This window comes from Cervus canadensis, chromosome 25 (assembly GCF_019320065.1).
Source record: "Cervus canadensis isolate Bull #8, Minnesota chromosome 25, ASM1932006v1, whole genome shotgun sequence".
NCBI lineage: Eukaryota > Metazoa > Chordata > Mammalia > Artiodactyla > Cervidae > Cervus > Cervus canadensis.
In genome coordinates this window covers 44,430,103-44,456,220 of record NC_057410.1, presented here as the reverse complement: position 1 = coordinate 44,456,220, position 26,118 = coordinate 44,430,103, and the positions used below count along the sequence as shown (strand labels likewise).

At 36.2% G+C, this 26,118-nt stretch overlaps 1 protein-coding gene across 1 annotated transcript in view; it reads left to right on the top strand.

The window, feature by feature from the left end:
* The window catches only part of PTPRQ (protein tyrosine phosphatase receptor type Q), a 293,179-nt gene that overhangs the window by 138,066 nt on the left and 128,995 nt on the right, over window positions 1–26,118 (top strand). Inside the window, exons 38-43 of the mRNA XM_043446813.1 lie at window positions 4,139–4,307; window positions 5,743–6,033; window positions 6,297–6,572; window positions 6,936–7,087; window positions 11,062–11,203; window positions 14,288–14,557. Of these exons, the coding sequence (XP_043302748.1) occupies window positions 4,139–4,307; window positions 5,743–6,033; window positions 6,297–6,572; window positions 6,936–7,087; window positions 11,062–11,203; window positions 14,288–14,557 (1,300 nt within the window). The remainder of the gene's footprint in view (window positions 1–4,138; window positions 4,308–5,742; window positions 6,034–6,296; window positions 6,573–6,935; window positions 7,088–11,061; window positions 11,204–14,287; window positions 14,558–26,118) is intronic.

The window sequence follows — 26,118 nt, the reverse complement described above, 5'->3', positions numbered from 1 at the left end:
CTCTCCACTCTGTTGATAAAGACTTGGCATAGTAAAAAACGTCTCTTATCTTACATTGAGAATTATGTATAGACATTTTATAAAACTCCCATTGACATAGATGTGGTGGAGAAAAAAGTATATTTTAATCTGTCTATGCATGCAGACATGCACTCAGACACACACACATCTCTGGATCACTTCAAATGTGTTACCAACAGTGATGAAGCTGCTACCTTTTAAACATTCTGCATATAAATGTGGCCCTCAGGGCTGTTTCTGCAGGGAATTGATGGTTTCACTTACCCTCAATTGTTTTTCAGCTAAAAAAAATTTCCCTTTGTTTGTATATGATAGTTTGCATACTTGGATGTGTTTGTGTACTTTTCTTTAAGTCTAAAAATTTTCCATTGTTAGTAGGAGGGGGTTATCATCATCATCATCATTATCACTTAGTATCAGATGTAATGAAAGTACCAAAATGTGCTTATTAAACTTGTGATATGCAAGGTTATAGGGTTGCATAATTTTCAGATGGACACTTTCTGAAATATGAACAAAACTAGTTATTAAAATAGCAGAAAGTTTTGGAAAGTTTGTAGAAAAGGAGCCCTGAAAAAGTAGTTTTATACTTGTCAAATTCTAACTAAAGTTCTTTAAACCTTTAGCCAACTCTGAGATGCTTCAAAGTCCTGGTATAATGTCACCAGTCATAATTCTAGTTATTAAAATGTTTTATGTCACAGAAATATGCAAGTTTCTTGTCAATTGCCTTGTAATCAGACCTTTGACCATGTCATTCTAAGAAGAATACTTTTGTAAACAGAGATAAAACATTTATCTTTTTCTCTCTAAAAAAAAAAAAATAGCTTAAGTGCCCTTCATTTAGAGAAATATTTTTAGTTTTTCAGCTGGATTCCTTTATTTCTCCAAACTAACTATTTCACAGAACTCTAACATATGAAAAGAATATAACTGGACAGTTGTGATTGAATCAGGAATCGGAGAGTTGGAATATAATTTGGAAAACACTGATATAGAAGAAATAATGGCCATTTACAGAATACGTACCTCACTACTAGGAAGTGTTGACTGAATGTTAATTATTACTCTGACCACTATTAAGTCATTGTATCCTTTTTAGTAGAAGGAGAATAGAGAGGAGTCTTATTAATTCTAAGTTACCTAATTCAATTTGTGATTAATAACCCAAGTTTAGCCACTAGGGTTAGTTCTTGTGAGCAGAAACCTCTCTGAAGTAGGACTTGCTTTAGTGGGTTTAGGCTAGTGAGAAGAGTCGAGCAGAATTCTGCACGCTGTCTTAGGCCTTACCCAGCAGTGAGTCAGAGACAGTCCAGAGGTTGGCTAGATTTTAATATTCTGCGCCAGGCCCTCTAAGAGTGAGGTTGCATAAGAAAGGACAGTCTGTTTATTTGTTTAACTCTGTACATCAAACAATTTTTGCTGCTGCTTTTTGATCTGCTCTATTTGGGGAAGGAAAATGGAAATTTAATGTGCATTTTTACCCAGTTTGTTTATAAACTTAATAATTTGTCATTATGTCATCAGGCCATTCAAATTGCAGATTTTTTTTCATGCATTTAACCAATATTCAGTATTCAAAATTCAGTAGATCTGAAGCTTAGCAAAGGTTTTGTCTCTACTACAGTTTACTTTCTGGCTTGTGTCTGATTCTGTTTTGATTCTCTTTGTCCACATCTAAGTAATCAAGGGCAAAAGTTTAACTATAATTTCAAGGTGATTTTATGAACTTTCTTATTCAAACCTGAGTATGTAATATGATCCCATTTGCAATTCCTCTATCTTAGAAAATGTAATCTTTTATTAAGTTATCTTAAGAATGCTTTTAAGTGTAACAGCTGCAAGAAGGCACAGGCTAATGACGTTAAAACATTTCTCATATTCTTTGAAGTTCATCTGTGCTTTAATTTATTTCTAAAATTAGTTAAATATAGCATAAAAATCTTCACTACTTAGTTTTCTATTTTGGATTGGTAGAGTAGTAGAAATCATCAATATGAAAATTATATAGCAGGATAGATGTATAGCTATTTTCTTCCTTCTCTTTCTTCTTCCCATAGAACTTTGTAGTATCTCTTATGCATGACGCATCAGTCTACTTTCTATTCCTGGTGTCTGCTACTTGTCTTAACTCCCTCATTCCGTAGCAGTCAATGTGAAGAAAAGGATTGTGTGTGACTCTTGTCTTTCCATCCCCTGATATCCTCTGATACTGTATCATAATGCTCAATAAATGTTTAATCACAGAACATAAAAATAATTATAGCAGACCAACATTATTTTCAGTAATTAGTTATGATTTGGAGCACTTGAGTTGGTTGTGAAGTGATCTGTCCTTCTTCTGACTTTGTGGAGTTTAAGCTCCTTGCTACAACTTGGCAGTCCATCTTGCACCTCCTCCAATTGTGGTCCATTGTGTTTCATATTAACTCTTCTCCATTTTATCATTCACCCACTTGTGTCCCCTCCGTGTCCCTGACACAGTGTCTTTTATTAAAAAGTGTGAAGTAAGTCCTGGTTTGATTAATCAAGTTTGAGAAGTTTTTACTAAATACCTTCCAACTGTATTTATATTCTCAAAGAATAAGCCTTAATTAGATAATTTGAACCACAACACTTTTTTTCCCCCTCAAAATAAATAGACGAATAGGGTAATCATCTGGATAACTGATCTGGTTCTAAATGTGTTACATGTCTGTGCATGTTTACTCACACTCAGCATGAATAAATTCTGGGTGATTCAGAGTAATTTGTTACTTAACTGTCATCAGGGTCGTACGTAATCAGAGTAAATTTTATAGCAAAGAAAAATAGAAAGGCTACATTAATATTTTAAGAGATAAATTATATAAGCCAGTTATGCCATCTGTATAGTATATGTGGTGGAAGATATTAAAGTTCCCAGATCATATTTTGTGTGAGATTAATAATGTCTTGTCTGTTACTTAATAAGTCACCACAAAATTGAAGTAGATCTTTTATGACACTCACTACCCCACATACTGTCAAAGAACCACAAAATTTTGCAGAATTTAGTTTGTTCATACATCACAGAACCATGCCAACTATAAATTTTAGTCAAATTGATTATCCTGTGTTATTAATTTAAATTAGCCTTTTGCTGTTTATTACTTTTATTTTATCATATGCCAGAGATGGTGTTGTTTTATTTGCCTCATATAATCTAATCTTCAAAAGCCCTCTGTGAAGGCTTTTGAAGAGGTTCTTCCCATTTTACAGTTAGAGGATGAGAAGTTTTGTTATCAGATGATTTATCCGGGACTTCTGTCCAAATTGAATACAGGTCTTTGGCCTCTAAGGACTTCGTGCAGATTGGAATGACTCAGATTTCTCTGTATAGAAATATATTATTATAAAATTATTCATACTTAATTCATATTTAATTACACGCACAACTTTTTTAAAAGTATTTTTCTTTATTTTAGAGTTGATTTTTCCAAGTTTTGTATTTAAAATTTGGTAAAGGAAGGAATGATCACAATTCCTTAATTATCATAAAATGGCTTGGAACAAATATAACTAGGACTCAGGCAAGAGAATTTAAAATTTTTTGTTCGCTCATGTGAGAATGTTTCCAACTGCTTTCCTATTTCTCTACATGAGTGTAGAGAAAGAAAGGGCTTATGAAAGATGAATTATAACCATTTGAACTCAGAGAGCTGAAGACTTTCATAATTCCTACATTGTTGATAGGAAGGAAAAAAAGAAAATTTTTATAATATTCCAAAACTTGTTTAAAAATATATAGTCAAATTTTGAAAACTACTTGAATGTTTTGTAAGGGAAACTAACACTGCTCAGCACACTGTAGCCTTCTCAGTTCACTACTGAACCTTCCCCACTGCCAGCTAAGCTGGGAGTTTTAACTCTTTGCTAATCTGTGTATCAATTTAATGAAACTGCTACCACCGATTCCTCTTTTAGTACAAATATATTTCCAGTTTAATTATTGCAATAAAAAAATTCTATGTTGATTTTCCTAAAAAATTAACATACTAAAACAGTGAGGCAACCAATCTATGAATAATACTTTGAAATGCTTATGTATACTAAAAATATATTCTGAACAATTAAAAACAATATGTTTATTTTTCAGAATTTTACACTCCATGAAGTAACCAATGACTTTGACAGTATGACCGTATCTGCAATAATAGATAAACTGGCAATATTCAGCTACTATACATTTTGGGTAACAGCAAGTACTTCAGTTGGAAATGGGAATAAAAGCAGTGCCATAGTTCACGTATACACAGATCAAGACAGTATGTAAATGAAAAGCATTTGTTAATCTTTAATAGGACTAATTGAAAACTTTATAATTTTTCAGAATCTTTTTCTATTTGTATGTATTGATAATAACATCTATATTTTATTCAGGCACATTTAACTAGTCAGAGAAATTTGAAAATGCATTAATATAGTATAAACCTATTACAACAGTAACAACCTTTTCTATTCATGGAAACTGCTACCATCCATTTATAAAAGTTCTGTCACATTTATTGCTTCAAAAGATATTACAGCCTTCGGTTATGGACGTGAAAAATACTGCTGCATGTGTGGACAGAGTTCCCAATACTTCATATCCATTTGCTCTAGAAGTGACATTGTTCCTCTCTCTAGCAGCTTGTTTCCTTTTCAGTCTTTGAACTCACAAAGGACTTTATGCCGCATTTTGTTCTTATTGTGTTTGTTTATGACTAATATGCCCCAAATACCTGTTTTTTTTCTTTTAACTCTGGCAGTTTCCTCATGTGGATTCTGCAGAATCCTGTTTATGCGGAGTATTCAGAAAACTGTAATGATTGATGCTCTTGTTTTTTAGGTTTCAGTTTCTAGAATACAGTGATGCACGGATCCATGCCTATTTCTTCTAGTGGTTGTCTCTATGGTCCATTTATTTTTAAAGGCTAGTCTCTTATTGAGAAACAATATTGACCTAAATTGCTGCTGAGAGTAAAATTTCATGTTTATTATTTGAAGATTATAAATTGACAGACACTTTAAGTATGAAGAGTGAATGCTTTCCTGATAATCTTTCAAATTGTTTACTCACTGATGAGCAGCGTAGCTATGATAGAATATGCAGAATATATAAGTTTGGGGAGTTTTAGCTAAAATGTTTAGAGCAGTATGTGGTCAACATCATTTCAGGCATTCTTTAAATGCAGATCTCTCCCAAGATTTTCACCAACCTATAATGCTTTATCAGTCAGTATTATGGCACCATGAATAATAAACCCTGCGCACTATTCCTGGTGAGAGATCCTAGGTGACTTCATATGTACAATAAGGATAATCTCCAGAAGAAAGAAATTAAAAATCTGAGTATACATGCATATATACATACTTGCACACTCATAGTCTCACACACATAATTTCTATCACATGCTCAAAATCTACACAGACTCATAATACCCATTTTGTAGGAAAGAAAAGCCAAGAGAGTATTGTATAAGACAATTCACACATATTAGAGATGACAAGGTTTACCTTGAATGATTTGAACATAATTTTAATGTAATTATTTAGAAGGTATTTTTTAGTAGATGATGTTACCACGTGTGGATCTAAACAATGTAGAAGCTGGTGATGTAGTAGTTGCCCTATCAACAGTGAGCCTCTGGTTTGTGAATTTACTTAAATTTTACCTAGGGTGACTGATGATTTTTATATTTTGCACATTACCTATCATAGTACCTGAAGGAGTTGTTGGAAACCTGACTTACGAGTCCATTTCGTCAACTGCAATAAATGTAAGCTGGGGCCCTCCGTCTCAACCAAATGGTCTAGTCTTCTACTATGTTTCTTTGAGCTCACAGCAGACTCCTCGCCACGTGAGACCACCTCTAGTTACATATGAGAGAAGCATGTATTTTGATAATCTGGAAAAATATACTGACTATATATTAAAAGTCACTCCATCAACAGAAAAGGGATTCTCTGATACATATACTGCCCAACTACACATCAGAACTGAAGAAGATGGTAGGCTGGACCCTTTTATTGCCTATTACGCAGATAGTTGGTGTTCTCTTATCTATGTTGCTTTCTGCTAGAAAACATTATTCTGATCACTACATAGATTCTGTTTGTTCTTAAGTAATTAGCCTTTCAATAAACACAATAAGGTTTAGAGTTTCTTAAAATTATTACCTGTTGATATAATTAAGTCCCAGTATTATTGAAGCCTCTTCTTTTTGATACTAATTCACTTTTGTTTCATTTAATATTCTTTTTTTCTTTTATAGTCCCAGAAACTTCACCAATAATCAACACTTTTAAAAACCTTTCCTCTACCTCAGTTCTTTTATCATGGGATCCCCCAGTAAAATCAAATGGTGCAATAATAAGTTATGATTTAACTTTACAAGGACCAAGTGAGAATTATTCTTTTGTTACTTCCGATAATTATGTAATACTGGAAGAGCTTTCACCATTTACATTATATAGTTTTTTTGCTGCAGCAAGAACTGTAAAAGGACTCGGTCCTTCCAGTGTTCTTTTCTTTTACACAGATGAGTCAGGTAAGCCAGAATCCATGTTTCTCCCAATGATTTTACTGTTGCAGCACTTGCTCTCTCTTTTTAAGGAAAAGCATGGAAAATGAAAGGATATTTGATTGACTATTTGTAACAGGCTGACAACTATTCATCTGCTTTGCTGAACATTGTAAATTTGAGTTTCAGAACAAACTGTTCTGTTTAAAACTACTTTGGAACTTCTGAGTTCCAAGTACAAAGCATCACTACCTATGCTGTTTATTTCTGCAATTAAAATGCAATCCGTTTATAAATCTTTAACTAGTGTCTTCCAGAAGCTAGAGTCACGCTGCTACTTTTCTGCTAAAAATGTTATGAATGTAAGTTTTGTAATGTGTTTTCCTGCAGTGCCTTTAGCACCTCCTCAAAATTTGACTTTAGTCAACTACACTTCAGACCTTGTATGGCTGAAATGGAGTCCAAGTCCTGTTCCAGGCGGTATTGTTAAAATATATAGTTTAAAAATTCATGAACATGAAACTGATACCATATTTTATAAGGTAGGTTGATTATAACACTATCTTTATTTCAAAAACTTAGAAATTCAAGTAAAATATTTTGACATGTGGGGGAAAATGGACCGTTTTAAATAACACAAAAGCCATCTTTTTTTAAAGAAAAAAATCTCTTTGGTTTCCCACAATTTAAGGATGCTTGAGGAAAACATAGCAAACGTTTGTCAGATATGGAAGTAAAGTACTTTGTAGAGCATTTTAATCTAGAATGTAAAACTTTTAGATATCTGCAAGTTAAGAAATAATTACACCATTTTGCTAATGCTGCAAAAGTATACAGTAAATTTTTTCGGACTATTTATAGCCTGTTATTGTCTTAGTGTAATATATTTCTACAGTCATCCCCCTAAGCTGCAAGGGTCACATTCCAAGACCCCCAGTGCATGTCTGAAACCAAGGATAGTACTAAACCTATATGTACTGTGTTTTTTTCTTATACATCCATAGCTATGATAAAGTTTGCTTTATAAGTTAGGTACAGTAAGAGATTAACAACCATAACTAACAACAAAATTTTAAAAATTATAATAAACTGTAATAAGAGTTAGATGAATGCTGTCTCTATCTCTCAAAACATCATCTTGTATAAATTTAACACCTTTTCCATCTTAACTAAGCATTTATCAAACACTGTGGCCATAACTTTTGCAGTTTGAGATACAACAGCAAAACTTGTACAATTTTTTCCCTTCTTCCCCGATTCACAGCATTTCACAGAAACTTCATTTTTACCACAGATCTTGGCAGCCTCAGAATACAATTTTTTTCTTTCCTTATTAAGTCGAGAACTTTCATCTTTTCACCTAAAGGAAGCACTTTACGGCTTCTCTTTGGCGTCCCTGAATTGCCAGCATCACTACTCTTGTACTTGGGGCCATTATTAAGTAAAATAAGGGTGTGTTGAATACAAGACTGTGCTACCCAACAGTTGATCTGATAACCAAAAAGCCTGTGGACTAGCGGGCAGGAAAGACAGGACCCAGGGATAATTCACACCCAGGGCAAGATGAAGCAGGATGCCTGGAGATTGCATCACGCAACTTAGACTAGCTGACAATGTAAAAGTTATGAATTATCTGTCTCTCGAATTTTCCATTTAGTATCTTGAATTGAGCTTGACTGCAGGTAACTAAAACTGGAAAATGAAACCGTAACTAAGGGAAGACGACCAAGTGTTAAAAGAAGTACCGAGTGAATATTTTTAACCTTTTCAGAGATGTGTTTATCCTGGACTTCTAGTAACCTTTCCAGATATAGTATAATTTCACACTAATTGGTCTTTTAAGATATATCATTATTCTTTTTCCTTCACTGCTAATTAGTTTACATTCTAAACGCCCTTTTACGTCTCCATTTTTAGGTTGCAGAATCAATGAAAAATACCCAAAGAACTAATGTAACAAAGGATCTCAAATATACCTGTATGATTTATAGCACTTAATTGCCAAAATATATACACTAGCATTTATTGAGAAGTTGTTCTTTTTTCCCCAAAGGCGAATGAAGTACTGGAATGCTTTTCAGTTACAGCATGGAGGATGCAAAAACTCTGCGTAAACATTGTCCCCAGTTTTATATGCATTATAATTTATTACTGATGGTAAATTATTTTTATAGCATGTGTAGCTTACAAAGTGAATAATAAAAAAATCAAAAGTAGTGAGTAATGCTATGGCATAAGGAATAATGATTTTTATTATCTTTAAATAATATGGAATGTGGCCATTCCTAGGACAAACATGTATGAATATTGAAGTGTGGATGTGTATGTGTGATCTTTCCCTCAGAGCAGAGATGTCTACCATCAACACCATTAGCCTAGTCATGAACTAAGGACTCTGGCATCAAATTATTGGTTGGAATAATTGGCAATAAGGAACCCTGCCTTCAAGACTTACTGTGCTGCCTTAGGGCAGTTACTTAACTTTTATGACTCAGTTCCCTGAAGTGCAACATGGGATTTGTAAAGATACAGCCATTAAAAAGTAAAGCTTGTAAAAGGAAAATCCATATAAAACATTTAAAACAATCCCCAGTATGTGAAAACATGCTACCTATTGTTCTTTTTGTCATAGTTTACAAAAGAATGAATTTCATTCAGCATTGTAATAACACTAAACCTGAAATGACAGTACTTCTTTACCTGAATATAAGTTATATTCTAAGATTTTTAGACATCTATTCTCTCAATAGAAATGCTGCCATTGACATTTCACTACAAATATTTTTATTTTATAAACATAACATTCATACCATAAAGTATTCAATATATCCTTTTTGAGGTGGAAAGAGTAGTTTTCCTTTAAAATCTACTACTGCTTTCAGTTATTTCTTTTCACATCTACTTTGTCTTCCATGGATGTTCACAGCCTTAGTTTCTTTCGGATTCCTTTGTATGTATCCGTATGCCATCTTCTTCCCTTTCCCAGTATCTAGGGTACCTGCTTTCCTCCCACCGTGTGCCTTTCTTTCTGAGGGCGTTGTCCTGTTTTCCTTTCTGTTTTCAGCTTCCTCTGTGTCCCAACTATGAGTTTCTTTTCTTTCTTTTCTCTCTTACCTTTCCAATGATCTGTGTGTCTGTGGAGGCATGATAATTCTTGGACCACTCCAAATGTTCCTGCCATCCCAGTCAGCTCACTCACTCATACTAAAAGAAATTAGTTAGTAAAAAGTTCTGCTAAAAATAGGTTTGAAAATATTCCTTACTCATGTCTCCCTTTTACAGTTTACTTTGTCAGTCTGTCTACATCCAATAAGCTACTCACACTTTTTACTGTAATATCTTGAGTTCAGTCATTTCTCTGCATACTCACTCACCCTTCCTAACCCAAGTCAAAATTTATCTGCTTGTGTTTAATTTTTTCTCCATATATAGTTGTTGATAGATTCTTCTAATGAATATAACAGTTCCTGGAGGACAGGGACCACGTCTTATATATCTTTATAATCTCCTGCTTATCTAACCATATGCTTTGTAAATAGTATTTAAGAAAGAATGAAAGAAAATTGTATAATACAGTGAATTCATAAAGGATATCAATAACTATAAGAGATTAATTTAAAATATAATTCGAACTATGAGTGCCCTGAGAGCTAGTATTCTTGCTAAATTTCTGCCACTGAAATGCTTAATGTATAAGTCAAACTGGTTTATATTTTGGATCAGATATAATACAGTATTCTTAAAATTATACCACATAAGAGGTTGTCTTTTTTTCCCCATAGGATAACTATTAATCTTAAGTGCTCTTTCTGTTAGGACAATCTTCTTTGAATGAAGTGTTTGTATTTGATGGTAAAATTTTCTGTGAGAAACCATATCCTTTTTTGTAAATCTGTGATAATTGTTTTGTTTGTTTTTTCATTTTCCTAAGAGATTGCATAAAATCAGAAATTTAGGAATTGTCTGGGAAAAACTCATAATTTATCAAGCTTAGCTTCATAGGAGCAGAGGTTCTGTTTCATGCACTGCTGTATTCCCAGTGCCTAGTGTATAATAGCTGATGAATAAATTAGTTTACAAATGGAATGTTACTGAGAACTAAAAAATGAATTTTGATGTATTCAAGAAAAAGTACCACTGATTGCTCATAAGTTGGAATCCAGTTGAGGACTTTAATTTTAGCAAATTTAAAAGAAGTAATCATATGTGATTCTAAGTAAAAATCAGAGAGACAAAATAAAACAAAACACTTCAGCTTTAAAAACAAATGGCAGTTATGATATTCTTCGGGGTTGATGAGTGTCCAGTTCATCCTTGTGCGATTAGCTGAGCATACCCTGGGGCACACACAAAAACTGTTTAATTTTTAAATTTTTAATTAAAATACCCATGCTTATTAAATCATAGGTTAAACACAGAAGACATAATTTTTATGTATTAAAAATATTTCTTCCAATTATAAGTAAGTTTTTTGATAATGCATTTTGACTAAGAATTTATTTTTCCTGCTTTTCAGAATATTTCAGGTTTTCAAACTGAAGCCAAGCTTGTTGGACTGGAACCAGTCAGCACCTATTCCATCACCATAACTGCCTTTACTAAAGTGGGAAATGGCAATCAATTTAGTAATGTAGTAAAATTCACAACCCAAGAAGCAGGTTAGACATGGTTTTTGGATCCTAAAATGTTTGATTTTGTGTGTACACTTTTCCCTTTCCTTTCTCAGTTTACGTGACTAAGTATCAATATTTAATTGTTCACTCAAAGGAGTTGAATTTTAGTGCTTTCAGGCTAGACTGGATCTTGTCTGCAATCAGATAGATATATACTTATACATGTTTTTTCATTTTGGACCCAGGAAGTTGAAATAAAAGACTAGTTTAGGAGCAAAGTATACTGCTAGATATATATATGAAAAGTACCTAATTTCTAGTACTACTTGATATTGCTGGGGGGGGGGGGAGAAAAGCCATTAATCACTTTTAACTGGTTGATTCATATCTTCATGAAAAAAACATCTATGAATTTTTTGTATATTGTGCAAAATATTGTCACAATATATTCAATAATGTATATTGTGACATTTGAAGAGCACTAGTCAGCATGTAAGCTTGTATTTGTCCATGGCTCATCTGTGACACGTGGTAGGGACTATGAAGACTATGAAATACCATTGGTCTAATTAAACAACTTACCTGTGTGTCATGACATACCATAGCTCAATTTTGTGTGTTGAATAGTTTTCATATAGAACTGATTTAAAGATTTAATACTTTTCCTTCTCTCAACTGGAAGCACATGTTTTTTAAAGGCATCTCTTCCTCACTCTCTCTCTCTCTCTTTTTTTTTTAATTGATTAAGCACTTGATTCTGTGCTAGTCATTTCTTCCCTGTAGGTCTGGATGCATTTAGTGAAACCCTAAATTGAAATTGTAGACCACTCACTGATAATCATTTCACATTAATTTGTGGATTCCTGATACTTTGTTTTCATGGCATACCCCTAAGACATGCTTAGTAAATAGTATTTATAGTTAATAAAAGTGCACGCTCTGAAATCAGTGTCTGGATTTGAATCCAAGCTCTGCGACTTACTAGTAAAACCTTGGCAAAGGCACATGACTCCTCTGAGCCTCTATATCTTTAACCAAAAAGAAACATATTTTAGCAGTAGCCACCCATAGGCTATTATGAAAAAATATTTGAAGAGATCCATATAAAGCACTTATTACAGTGTTGGACACACAAGTACTCAAAAATATTACTGTTGCCCTGTTCCGATAATTCAGATGAAGAAGCCATGATTCAGGCAGATGAGATGAAAAGGGCTGAGACAATTAGTGAAAAAACTGAACTGGAACATCAGCCTCTGACCTCTAGTGAAAAGTGGACATGACTATAGGAAATGTGTATCATAAATTAGGGATACTATGGAAAAATGCTAAACCCATGAAAAAAGAAATATTTAAACCATTTACACACATATTACATTGATAAAAATTAAGGCTAATCTTGTGGACAGTGTTCTATAAACCTATAAATATATTTTACCAGTGAAATAAAATAATTCCATAAAACCCTGTGCCCTGATTGGTTAAATAAAATTTTCAATTTGAAGTGTTATAATATCTGCTGGTTAATTAATTGTTTTTAGGTTTATAGAGTCAGTAAAATGGATGTTCACAAAATCTAGGTTTATAATCTAAACTTAAGCACATTATCAACTTTCTCTTGTTCATTTACTTTTGAAAATAATGGTATATGTTTTTGAAAATAAGAAAGCAAATAATTAAACATATTTAACTGCCAGAACCTTGGATCAACAGAGGAATCATCTTTTCTTTAAATGCCATACACCCCACTAAGTTATTCTGCTTTAGTTCTGATGCCTTTATCTTACAAAGGATGAAGGATTTGTAAAGACAGGAATTTAGGCCAGAGGAGAGCACTGTAGGCAAGTCAAATATGACTTGAATGTTCTTTAAATAACTCTGCTTCCCCATAAGGACAGGTTTTTTTTCTTTTTACTGCTTGTTGTTTGTAATCCACAAACTGACAATGTGCAAATTTTCTTTACAGCATCCTCTTTTTATTGTAACAAGATAAGCTATGCCAACATGAGGGGACATTTAGATAATCAAATATTTCCCTAGAAGTACCCACTCTCAGGGTCACTTTGGTGGGCCTGGGGTATTTCTCTTTAACCAGATCTGCCAAATATAGTGGCTACTTCCAAGTAAACTCAGGGAAGTTCTAGAAAAAACTGGGACTGAATTAAAAACTGGGACTGGTTTCCATTTTCAGTCTTTTTTTTTTTTTTTTTTTAAAGTACTGAGGGATCAGGTCTTTACTATTTTTACAAAAAATCATCTGAATATATAAGCAAAATCCCAAATTTAGTTACATGCTTCCTAGTACTGTTAGGCCACATCGGTGAGGCACCTGCATCCATATCTATGTGTGCGTGCTTGGTCATTCAGTCGTGTCCGACTCTTTGCGACCCTATGGACTATAGCCCACCAGGCCCCGCTGTCTGTGGGATTTTCCCGTGGCAAGAATACTGGAATGGGTTGCCATTCCCTTCTCCAGGGGATCTTCCCGACCCAGGGATGGGATTCGTGTCTCCTGCCTTGCAGGCAGATTCTTTACCCACTAAGCCACCTGGGATGTTTTGCGTTAGAACATTCCATCATAAAGTATGGCTAAGACTGCTCCTTCCCATTAAAAGATGAATAGGGCAGGCTTCAACCACTGCCTGAACTTGAAGCTGGCTACCCAGTTGCTTCTGAGTATTTGAGGTTGTGTTGATGTTGGGCCTAGGAGAATATTCAGTGGTAAGGATTAACATGGTTACATAGAAAATGGGCCATTTGATTCAGCCCACGTTAAAAAGTTTCTGAGCACATGTTCAAAGGCTCAGATGGTAAAGAATCTGCTTGCAGTGTGGGAGACCTGGGTTCGATCCCTGGGTGGGGAAGATCCCCTGGTGAAGGGAATGGCTACCCATTCCAGTATTCTTGCCTGGAGAAGTCCATGGACAGAGAGGCCTGGCGGGCCACACTCCATAGCGTTGCAAAGAGTTGGACATGACTGAGCGGCTTATGCACCTGAAAGGTTGATATGTTACATTTTTATTCTGTCTCTACTCCTAAACATGATTTTACCTAGCAATCACATAATTAAATCATTTATCTGTTACATGTGTATAAATTTTAACTTTGGGCATTTGCTTGTCTCTTAAGTTCCAGACGCTGTACAGAACATAGAGTGTGTGGCAACTAGCTGGCAATCAGCCTCAGTGAAGTGGGATCCACCCAAAAAAGCAAACGGAATAATTACACATTATACGATCACAGTTGAAAGGAATGCTACAAACATCTCTCCCCAAGATCACATGTATACATTCATGAAACTTCTTGCCAATACCTCTTATGTCTTTGAAATAAGAGCGTCAACCTCAGCTGGTGAAGGTAATGAAATGACCTGCAACGTCAGCACGCTGCCTGAGACAGGTAACTAATGTGTAACGGGTGATTGACCTGAAGCCAGTCGTTTACCTGAAAAAGGGAACTAACCTGCAACACATAACTGTTCCTGGACTGGATCTTAAGTTTGTCAATAACATTTGTAATCTTTAGAGCACATTTGTCCAAAACTATATAAGAAATATTAAAAAATAGAACACATAATTTTTTATCCCACATGTTACGTAAGGACCAGCTGCGTGGTACATTGAACCACCTCCACAGCAATGGGAGATTGAAAGGAGGAAAAAAGAGAAAATCTTTTGTGTTTTACAAGTATGGATTTCTTATTACATAAACACCAAACATTGAATTATATCTTATAATAATTTAAAATAGGGGATAAATATATAATATCTTTTTAAAATTGATTTTTGTGGCATTCTTAATGCTTCCCTGAATTCCATACTTGCAGTATCAGCTCAGTTTTTTCTATTTCCTTCTCTTCATAACAGCCTTCATCTTTATGTTATTGGGGTAAAGATATCTAGGTCACTAAGCTCTAGGCTTCAAAGAAGAAAACTCTCATCTCCCCCAACAGTGATCCATTCTATAGCATAATCTCTTTCATCTTCTACCATCTCTAATTATTATACTTCTTCATATCAATGAAAACCTGATTCCTTCCTGGTAATACTACTTCCTTGGAGGTCCTCCCTAATGGGGACTGTGGGGGGTGACATAATTGTTTACCTCTGGCTCATCTAGATCCTTATCTTGGAAACATCTTTTAGCCCTTTCCTCCTTCTGAAATCAGCATTACACAGTTTTCTCTACTTTTCTGTCTTCGAGGGTATACACCGCAGAGCTTCAGGACACAGCGTGCCTTCCTCTGATTTCTGCATCCATGTCAGCATCTTTTTCTTCTCATCCTTCTAAAGCAACATTTCTTGAGACTTCAGGGTTTTCCCTGTTCATCTGGAATGGATGCATCTCAAAATATGTCACTGTGACTCATCTTCCAGGATATTCCGTACTCTGAATGGACCTTACTGTTTGTTTTCACTAGATGCTGGCTGATGAATAGTGCTGGAGAAAAATGTAAATGGTTCTACTTTTTTAGCTATTTTCTAACTCTCCCAACTGCCCTACAATCTTCTATACAGTGTACATCCCTATTTACACTTCATCAATTTTCCATAGGAAAATTCTGCTCTTACTCAGAACATAATCTACCCCTACTATCATCCATCTTTGATGTTCTTATTCATTTTACTAATAGCATCAAAGATATTGATTTGCTTTCCTTCAAAATTTACCCATATCTTTATTTATTTCTCAAAATATCCTCTCTTGGGGAATGTCACTACCTTTCTGTTTACAGGAATCTAACTGTTCATTTTTGTTTCAAACTCATGTCTCTTCTAAAACATAGCTCCATCAATTTAATCTACTTTCTCATACACTTTATTTTATTTCTCACTCTTTTGTATGCGTACACACACACCAACAATCCCACAAATAGTTAGAAAATTTCAACTGAGGCCCTGGTTGGTATTTCAACCCTCAGTCAGTTCAGTTCAGTTCAGTTCAGTCACTCAGTCGTGTCCGACTCTTTGCAACCCCATGAATTGCAGCACTCAGGCCTCCCTGTCCATCACCAACTCCCGGAGTTTACTCAAACTCATGTCCATTGAGTCGGTGATGCCATCCAACCATCTTATCCTCTGTCATCCCCTTCTCCTCCTGCCCCCAATCCCTCCCACCATCAAGGTCTTTTCCAGTGAGTCAGCTCTTCGCATGAGGTGGCCAAAGTATTGGAGTTTCAGCTTCAACATCAGTCCTTCCAATGAACACCCAGGACTGATCTCCTTCAGGATGGACTGGTTGGATCTCCTTGCAGTCCAAGGGACTCTCAAGAGTCTTCTCCAACACCATAGTTCAAAAGCTTCAATTCTTCAGCACTCAGCTTTCTTTACCGTCCAACTCTCATATCCATACATGACCGCTGGAAAAACCATAGCCTTGACTAGACGGACCTTTGTTGGCAAAGTAATGTCTCTGCTTTTTAATATGCTGTCTAGGTTGGTCATAACTTTCCTTCCAAGGAGAGAGCATCTTTTAATTTCATGGCTGTGATCACCATCTGTAGTGATTTTGGAGCCCAAAAAAATGAAGTCTGACACTGTTTCCACTGTTTCCCCATTTATTTCCCATGAACCCTAATGATATTCGAAGTGGAATTCATGTAATGTGAATTCTCCTTTTCTTCCTCACTTTTCTATACCTGTCCTTTACAATCAGTTGGGGACAAAGCCTCATATTTTTATGTGATTCTTCCTCCCACCTCTCCTACATATAATCAGGGCTTATCAATTCAATCTCTGCCATTTGCCCCTTCTTATTCAACTTGACTATCCCCATTTAATTTCAGACTTGCTGCTTCCTATAATAATACCCTAAAGTGGCCTTATCACCCATTTTATCCAGCCTGCCCATCAGTACCATCTCTCCACCCACTTACTTTGATTGAATTGGCTCTAACATACAATCTAGAACCTTTATGTGCTGGCGTTTGAATTTTGTTTCCTAAAGGATAAGAATTAAATGTGTAGATTTAAGTGTCTGAGGCACAGACGTGATAATGAAAGTTGATGTGTGTAAGAGATGGCCCAGAATACTCTAGAAGTTTTACTTACTCTTATGTACAAATCTTTAATGATATACTAATTACTAAAACTACAGATTCCTGGACTTCACCCTAGACTTGGCTGAATCTCCCAAGAGACGAAGCCTAACAATCTATACTTTTAAGCATCTCTCTGATGACTCTGTAAATTTTGGGAATGACTGGACTAGATGACCTAGGAATTTTGATGGCAGATGATATGTAGCAGAGAGGACAGACAAACAGCGTCAGAGAGATGCAGAAAGGGGTGGCAGGTGTTTCCTCAGTGGGTGGGCAGCAGATCATCACTAAACAGAGTCTGAGAGAAGGAAATATGTTCACATCCAGGCAGGTGGTCTCCACCAGGGTGGTCTAGTACCAGGTAAAATGGTCCTGATCATTGAGTGGGAGCTGGGTCTTAGAGGAAGGGCAACAAAAGACAGGGCAGAAATTCTGAGATTAATGAGAGGTTTAAGACTCAGAAAACAAGACAGAGGACTCATTACTATTGATCCCACTGGTACTCAAGGTGGCTGCACAGTTATAGAAATGAAGTTCAGTGAATAGAAAAGAGACACATAATCAAAGTATGTACACTTGATGTAGCGCCACCTGAACTTAAGGATGGGTCTTTGTAAAAAAAAAAAAATCCTTTAATTAAAGGTTTGAATTAGATTTTAACTCAGGATTAAAAGACCACATGAATGGAGGTTGCCAGAATTCTAAACCAATGAATTAGGCAGGTATTAGATATATTGTACTAAGTATTCTGTACTCCCTTGTCGCTAAAGACAATGTTTCTCGAAGTTTGGACTTCCAGCTCCCTGCATCAGAACACACCTGTACATCCCTGAGGCCCCTGCTCTAGACCTATGGGATCAGAGTTTAGAAAATAAAACTCACAAATCTTCATTTAAACAAGATAGGTGGGTGAGACAGTGCTGAAACTTGAGAACCATTCTATTCCACTGTACTTATATGCCCTTTGCTTGTGGAGACTGTCTTACTTGTCTTTGTTTTACTAACAGTTCAGAGCAGAGAGACATGGGCATTCTAGGCACTCAGATTTTTGTAACAGAAAGAAATGAATTATGTTCTCATGAAATTCACGATTTTTCATAAGGGTTTTACTCCACTCTGATACATTGTGTCCACATTTCCATCAGGCAAAAGTATAGATATTTTCTCCGCAGTAAATGTAAAAGTTTTTTTCAATTAAGGAAAGTCATTCATGTGAAATATGAGTACTAATTGCTGCTTCAAAAATATTTAAATAATTTGTCTTTGAAATTAATTTTCAGATCTAATATGTAATTGCATTTATGAGGTAAATAATTTGCTTTTATCTGGGTTCACATGAATTGTTTGTAGATGAGACATTAGTAAGAACTAGAGATTCATTGTTCAGAATGGAAGCAGTTCTATAGCTGTTGCAAACTTCTAATTTATGGTGGTCTAAGATTAGTCACAGTGTAAAATCAGCTCTGAGTCACTGACTTTGTACTTATTCTTGACATGAACTAAAATCAAATTTGCCTCACGCCCTCGTTGCCTAGTGTTTGACCTTAACATTCCTTCCAGAGATTATTGGGTATTTTTCTCAGTGTAAACTTGGTGATATCTGGGCACAGTTAAACATGCTTCATGATGACTGAATTTATGAGCAGATTAGTGTTCAGTGTCTAAACCGGTTCCATTGTCACAGTCAAACATGTTGAAATAGGGCATATATAGATGAAGGCCCCTCAAACCTGGTGATTTTAACAATATTTTGTGTCCAAGTATATTATATTTACCAATAAAAATATTATAGCAAGTTCATGTGGATATAAGACATAACTTTTAAAATCTCAGATTGGCTCAAAATGCTTACACTTCTCCATATTATTTTCAAATCTTAGTAAATATGATGATTTAATATTGAGTTTGAAAAGTTCTTTTTGCTGGAAGCTAGTTTTATAGTTTGGGTTTATTCAAAGATCTTCCAAGTTCAGTAATTTAGAATCCAAAGAGGAAAAGAAGTTATATTCCTTGGATGCCCAAAACTTAAATGAAGGAAAGTGAAATATGCAGTTGTGGCTTTTAGGATATTCTTTTCAGCAGTGATTTATTTTTTGTTTCCCTTTTTAAAATTTTGTTTGTTTATTTTTGACTTTGCTGGGTCTTTGTTGCTGTCTCTGGGCTTTCTCTAGGTGCAGCATGCGAGGACTTCTCTTGTGGAGCACAGGCTCTAGGACGTGTAGGCTTCAGCATTTTCCATGCATGGGCTTAATTGGCCCACAGCATGTGGGATCTTCCTGGACCAGGATCGAACCCGTGTCCCCTGTGTTGGCAGGCAGCTTTTTACCTCTGAGCCACCAAAGAAGTCTCAGCAGTGATTTCTTTACTAGTTTTTAATAGTAGGTATTAGGTACCTAGAGGATGTCCACTGAGCTTTCACATATATTAGTGGATCAGTATTGAATAGGAAAGTTTAATTTTCCTGTTTTCCCCCTTCTATTCTTGGTTCTTTCAAATGTCCCTGTACTGCTTAAGAGCATACATGTGAACTCTCAGTCCCTTTATGCAATGCCATGACCACCATTCCCCTAAGAACTCTTTAAGAAATCTGTTTTTATGTACTTTCTTTGGTACCTTATTTTGTGGATTTCTCTGAGCAGTGTCAAGATGACTGGGAAACGTGTGATTATGACTAAGTCTGACTTCCATTTACCAGTTTTTTAAAAAAGTAAAATATTTATACAATATAGAAGATATCAGACCATTCTTAAGTACCAATAGAGTGAATGTGGGTGGTAAAAGTGTTTCTCAAGGTTGCAAGTTAATGTACTAATTCAAAAGTTTACTTTTTCCATTGTCTGCATCCCACTGACTTCCCTCTCCTCAGTTGAGGTGAGAAGTCAAACATGCAGGCAAATTGTGTGATCCTGTTTGTTCTTAAGCATGTGAATTGCCACATTCTACTTACCAGTCAGTGATTCCAGAAAGCACAAAAGCCATTATAATTGCTTGTCACAGATCAAAGAGAAATAGCTACTAGTATTGCTACTTTACTTGAAGTTCAAATGCTTTACAATATATTTCATACAGACTTAAATAAGATTCAGTTCAGTTCAGTTCAGTCGCTCAGTCGTGTCCGACTCTTTGCGACCCCATGAACCGCAGCATGCCAGGCTCCCTGTCCGTCACCAACTCCCGGAGTTCACCCAAACTCATGTCCATTGAGTCAGTGATGCCATCCAACCGTCTTATCCTCCGTCGTCCCCTTCTCCTCTGGCCCTCAATCTTTCCCAGCAACAGGGTCTTTTCCAATGAGTCAACTCTTCGCATAGGGTGGCCAAAGTATTGGAGTTTCAGCTTCAACATCAGTCCTTCCTATGAATATTCAGGACTGATTTTCTTTAGGATGGACTGGTTGGATCCCCCTGCAGTCCAAGGGACTCTCAAGAGTCTTCTCCAACACCACAGTTCAAAAGCATCAATTCTTCGGCGCTCAGCTTTCTTTATAGTCCAAATCTCACATCCATACCTGGCCACTGGAAAAACCATAGCCTTGACTAGATGGACCTTTGTTGACAAGTAATATCTCTGCTTTTCAATATGCTGTCTAGGCTGGTCATTAACTTTCCTTCCAAGGAGTAAGCATCTTTTAATTTCATGGCTGCAATCATCATCTGCACTGATTTTGGAGCCCCCCCAAAATAAAGTCAGCCACTGTTTCCTCATCTATTTGCCATGAAGTGATGGGACCTGATGTCATGATCTTCGTTTTCTGAATGTTGAGCTTTAAGCCAACTTTTTCACTTTCCTCTTTCACTTTCATCAAGAGGCTCTTTAGTTCTTCTTTGCTTTCTGCCATAAGGGTGGTGTCATCTGCATATCTGAGGTTAATGATATTTCTCCCAGCAATCTTGATTCCAGCTTGATTGCAGCCATGAAATTAAAGGACGCTTACTCCTTGGAAGGAAAGTTATGGCCAACCTAGACAGCATATTAAAAAGCAGAGACATTACTTTGTCAACAAAGGTTCATCTGGTCAAGGCTATGGTTTTTCCAGTGGTCATGTATGGATGTGAGAGTTGGACTATAAAGAAAGCTGAGCACCAAAGAATTGATGCTTTTGAACTGTGGTGTTGGAGAAGACTCTTGAGAGTCCCTTGGACTGCAAGGAGATCCAACCAGTCCATCCTAAAGGAGATCAGTCCTGGGTGTTCATTGGAGGGACTGATGTTGAAACTGAAACTCCAATACTTCGGCCACCTGATGCGAAGAGCTGACTCATTGGAAAAGACCCTGATGCTGGGGAAGATTGAGGGCAGGAGGAGAAGCGGACAACAGAGGATGAGATGGTTGGATGGCATCACCGACTCAATGGACATGGGTTTGAGTGGTCTCTGGGAGTTTGTGATGGACAGGGAGGCCTGGTGTGCTGCAGTTCATGAGGTCTCAAAGAGTCGGACTGACTGAGCGACTGAACTGAATTGTGCTTCTTCCAGCCCAGCGTTTCTCATGATGCACTCTGCATATAAGTTAAATAAGCAGGATGACAATACACTGCCTTGACGTACTCCCTTTCCTATTTGAAACCAGTCTGTTGGTCCATGTCCTGACCTGCATACAGGTTTCTCAAGAGGCAGGTCAGGTGGTCTGGTATTCCCATCTCTTTCAGAATTTTCCACAGTCTATTGTGATACACACAGTCAAAGGCTTTGGCATAGTCAATAAAGCGGAAATAGATGTTTTTCTAGAACTCTCTTGCTTTTTCGAGATCCAGCAGATGTTGGCAATTTGCTCTCTGGTTCCTCTGCTTTTCTAAATAGGATACTTTCCTTAAAAGTGAGCATGAGATTAAAAGTATCATTTATACTCGTGGTGTGTTGGACATTTAACCAATATATTACTTATTTAATGCTTACTGTGCCTCGGCTTCCCTCATAGCTCAGTCGATAAAGAATCTGCTGCAGTGCAGGAGACCCAGGTTTGATTCCTGGGTTAGGAAGATCCCCTGGAGATGGAAATGGCCACCCACTCCAGTATTCTTGCCTGGAGAATCCCATGGATAGAGGAGCCTGGTGGGCAATCCATGGGGTTGCAAGAGTCAGACACGACTTAGCAACTAAACCACCACCACCATGCTCAGGCTCTGTGTTTGGGGTTCAAGATCTGTTTGAATCCCAAATGGAATTGGTTATCTCAATCCTATAGGTCCAAATAACTCTACCATATTGTAAAAACACATTTAGTAAATATAAAGCAATTAAACACAAACCTTCAATTGTATGGATTGAATTGTGTGGACTGAAGAATCAAATAGGAATTCGGGAGAAATACGTTTTATTGAGGGCTGTAATGAGAAAGTGGAATAGCAATTGGATATTGCTCATTGGTTGCTTCAAAACTGCTTTATAGGAGAAGTTTAGATGCAGTAACCTAATTAGAAGATGATGATATGTTTTTGAATTTTAGAATTTCATAATCAGGTACTAATCTAATGTTTACTTAGGTTGCCTGATATCAATAAACTAACTTTTCTAAATATGCTGTGAGAAAATGTCAGTTGTACATATCAAAAAAATTCTTTCTATTTGAGCAGTCTTAGATGGTGGAGTTTAGGAAGATCTGAAGTAGAATAAAGGATTGTAATACAAGGGATCAGTCTGAGATGGAAGCCTATGTAGACAGTGTTGTATTTTAGAGGATAAGAAGTGAGGTTGAATAACTCAAGTGGACCTGACTCTGCTTTGTGTAATTGTAGCAGAAGTTTGAATTCAATAGTATAGAAAAATGGGAACTTTGCTAAATTTGGAGTAGGAAGCAACATACATTGACTCTGAAAACAGTGATGCTTTTTTGGCCAAATTCCTAAACACTGCAATAATCTCTTTAGACAGAGAAAGATTTTTTCATTACAGATAACTTACTGATTCACCCAAATCATGAAGAATAAAATTCACAGTCATTTTAATGGCCATAAGGTCCTTTTACAACCCAGGATTCTCTTTCTAAGTAATGTATGTATCTCCCCCTTCATCCTTTGAAAGTGAAAGTGAAAGTCGCTCAGTCCTGTCCAACTCTTTGTGACCCCATGGACAATACAGTCAGTGGAATTCTCCAGGCCAGAGTACTGGAGTGGGTAGCCTTTCCCTTCTTCAGGGGATCTTACCAACCCAGGGATCTAACCCAGGTCTCCCGCATTGCAGGTGAATTCTTTACCAGCTGAGCCACAAGGGAAGCCCAAGAATCCTGGAGTGGGTAGCCTAGCCCTTCTCCAGCGGATCTTCCTGACCCAGAGATTGAACCAGGGTCTCCTGCATGCAGGCGGATTCTTTACCAACTGAGCTATGAGGGAAGCCCCTCATCTTTTGAAATTTACCCTCAAATGCTACAATTTCAAAGAGGTTGAACCTTTATGATTGAACCTCCTCCCAGCTAGAATTTTCGATCCTTCTCTCCTGCTTTACTTTGTATGTGCCATTGTCTGTGGATATCTGTCCTCATTACATTGCTTGCTCCATGAGAATAGGAATTTTCCTTTGTGCAGTTTGCATCTATTTTTTTTTTTTTTGCTAGACTTTATTTTTTTTTTCCCCTTTATTTATTTTTTTTTTTCCCCAGTGGGTTTTGTCATACATTGATATGAATCAGCTATGTATTTACACGTATTTCCCATCCCAATCCCCCCTCCCACCTCCCTCTCCACCTGATTCCTCTGGGTCTTCCCAGTGCACCAGGCCCGAGCACTTGTCTCATACATCCCACCTGGGCTGGTGATCTGTTTCACCATAGATAATATACATGCTGTTCTTTTGAAACATCCCACCCACACCTTCTCCCACAGAGTTCAAAAGTCTGTTCTGTATTTCTGTGTCTCTTTTTCTGTTTTGCATATAGGGTTGTCATTACCATCTTTCTAAATTCCATATATATGTGTTAGTATGCTGTAATGTTCTTTATCTTTCTGGCTTACTTCACTCTGTATAATGGGCTCCAATTTCATGCATCTATTTTATTTTATTTTTTATTTAAAAAAAATTTATTTTTATTAGTTGGAGGCTAATTACTTCACAACATTTCAGTGGGTTTTGTCATACATTGATATGAATCAGCCATAGATTTACACGTATTCCCCATCCCGATCCCCCCTCCCACCTCCCTCTCCACCCGATTCCTCTGGGTCTTCCCAGTGCACCAGGCCCGAGCACTTGTCTCATACATCCCCCCTGGGCTGGTGATCTGTTTCACCATAGATAGTATACATGCTGTTCTTTCGAAACATCCCACCCTCACCTTCTCCCACAGAGTTCAAAAGTCTGTTCTGTACTTCTGTGTCTCTTTTTCTGTTTTGCATATAGGGTTATCGTTACCATCTTTCTAAATTCCATATATATGTGTTAGTATGCTGTAATGTTCTTTATCTTTCTGGCTTACTTCACTCTGTATAATGGGCTCCAGTTTCATCCATCTCATTAGGACTGATTCAAATGAATTCTTTTTAACAGCTGAGTAATACTCCATGGTATATATGTACCACAGCTTCCTTATCCGTTCATCTGCTGATGGGCATCTAGGTTGCTTCCATGTCCTGGCTATTATAAACAGTGCTTCATGCATCTATTTTAAATGTCCAGAAATCTGTCTGGCATATAGGGATACTCAATAATTATGCATTATGAAAGAATGAATGAATGAATCAATTTATAGGTCTAGAAGATAGACAGACACAGTGAATACTCAATATCCATACTTTAGGTGCCTTAAGTAGAAAATTTCAGCCACAAAATATTTTTAGAAAATTATGTGGTAAATCTTTAAGAAAGGCATGTCTTCTGTGTATATTTTTAGTTTAACTTTTTTTTTATTTATTTATTTTTCCTGGAATAGTTATTATTATTTTTTTTTCCAGTGGGTTTTGTTATACATTGATATGATATTACTCAGCCATTAAAAAGAATTCATTTGAACCAGTTCTAATGAGATGGATGAAGCTGGAGCCCATTATACAGAGTGAAGTAAGCCAGAAAGATAAAGAACATTACAGCATAGTTTAACTTTTTATTTTGAGATAGTTATAGATTCACATGCATATATAAGAAATAATAGAGAAATCCCATGTTTCCTTTATTTAGTTTCCCCCAATAGAAACATCTCATAAAACTATAATACAGTATCATCGCCACCTTATATATATCAATACAATCAATTATAGGGGACATTTCAATGAGGATAATTTTTCATGTTGCCTTTTTATGGCCACACTCACCTCCTACCTACCTTCCTTGTACTTCTCATCTTAACCCTCTGACAACTACTAATTTCTTCTCTATTTTCTGTAAATTGTCATTTCAAGAATGCTATATAAAATTATTTTATAATGATTCATATGTTTATGTAATTTTCTTTGTCAGATTGTTAATATGGTGGATTACATTGATTTTCTAGTACGGAACAATTCTTTGGTCTTTGGAGTCAACCCCACTTGATTATCATGTACTTTTTTTTATTTATTACTAATTTCTTCTTGCTAATAGTTTGAGAATTTTTGCATCTAAATTCAAGAGGAATATTGATGTGCAGTATTGTGGAAGTTTTATTTTTTTTTCACTGTCTTTGTCTAGTTTTGGTATCAGGTGGTATCCGGTAGCCTAATGGAATGAGTTTGGGAGTATTCTTTCCTTTGCAGCTTTTTGGAATAAGTGTTAGCTCTTCCCTAAATATTTGATAGGATTCTCCTGTGAAGCCATCTGATCCTGGACTTTTATTTGTTGGGAGTTTTTTAAAATTATGGTTTCCATTTCAGTATTTTCAATTGAAGAAATTTTAGTTGCTCAACTCTGTCCGACTTAGTTGCTCAGTTGAGTCTGACTCTGCGAGATCCCATGAACTGTACCCGGCCAGGCTCCTCTGTCTATTGAAGTCTCCAGGCAAGAATATTGGAGTGGGT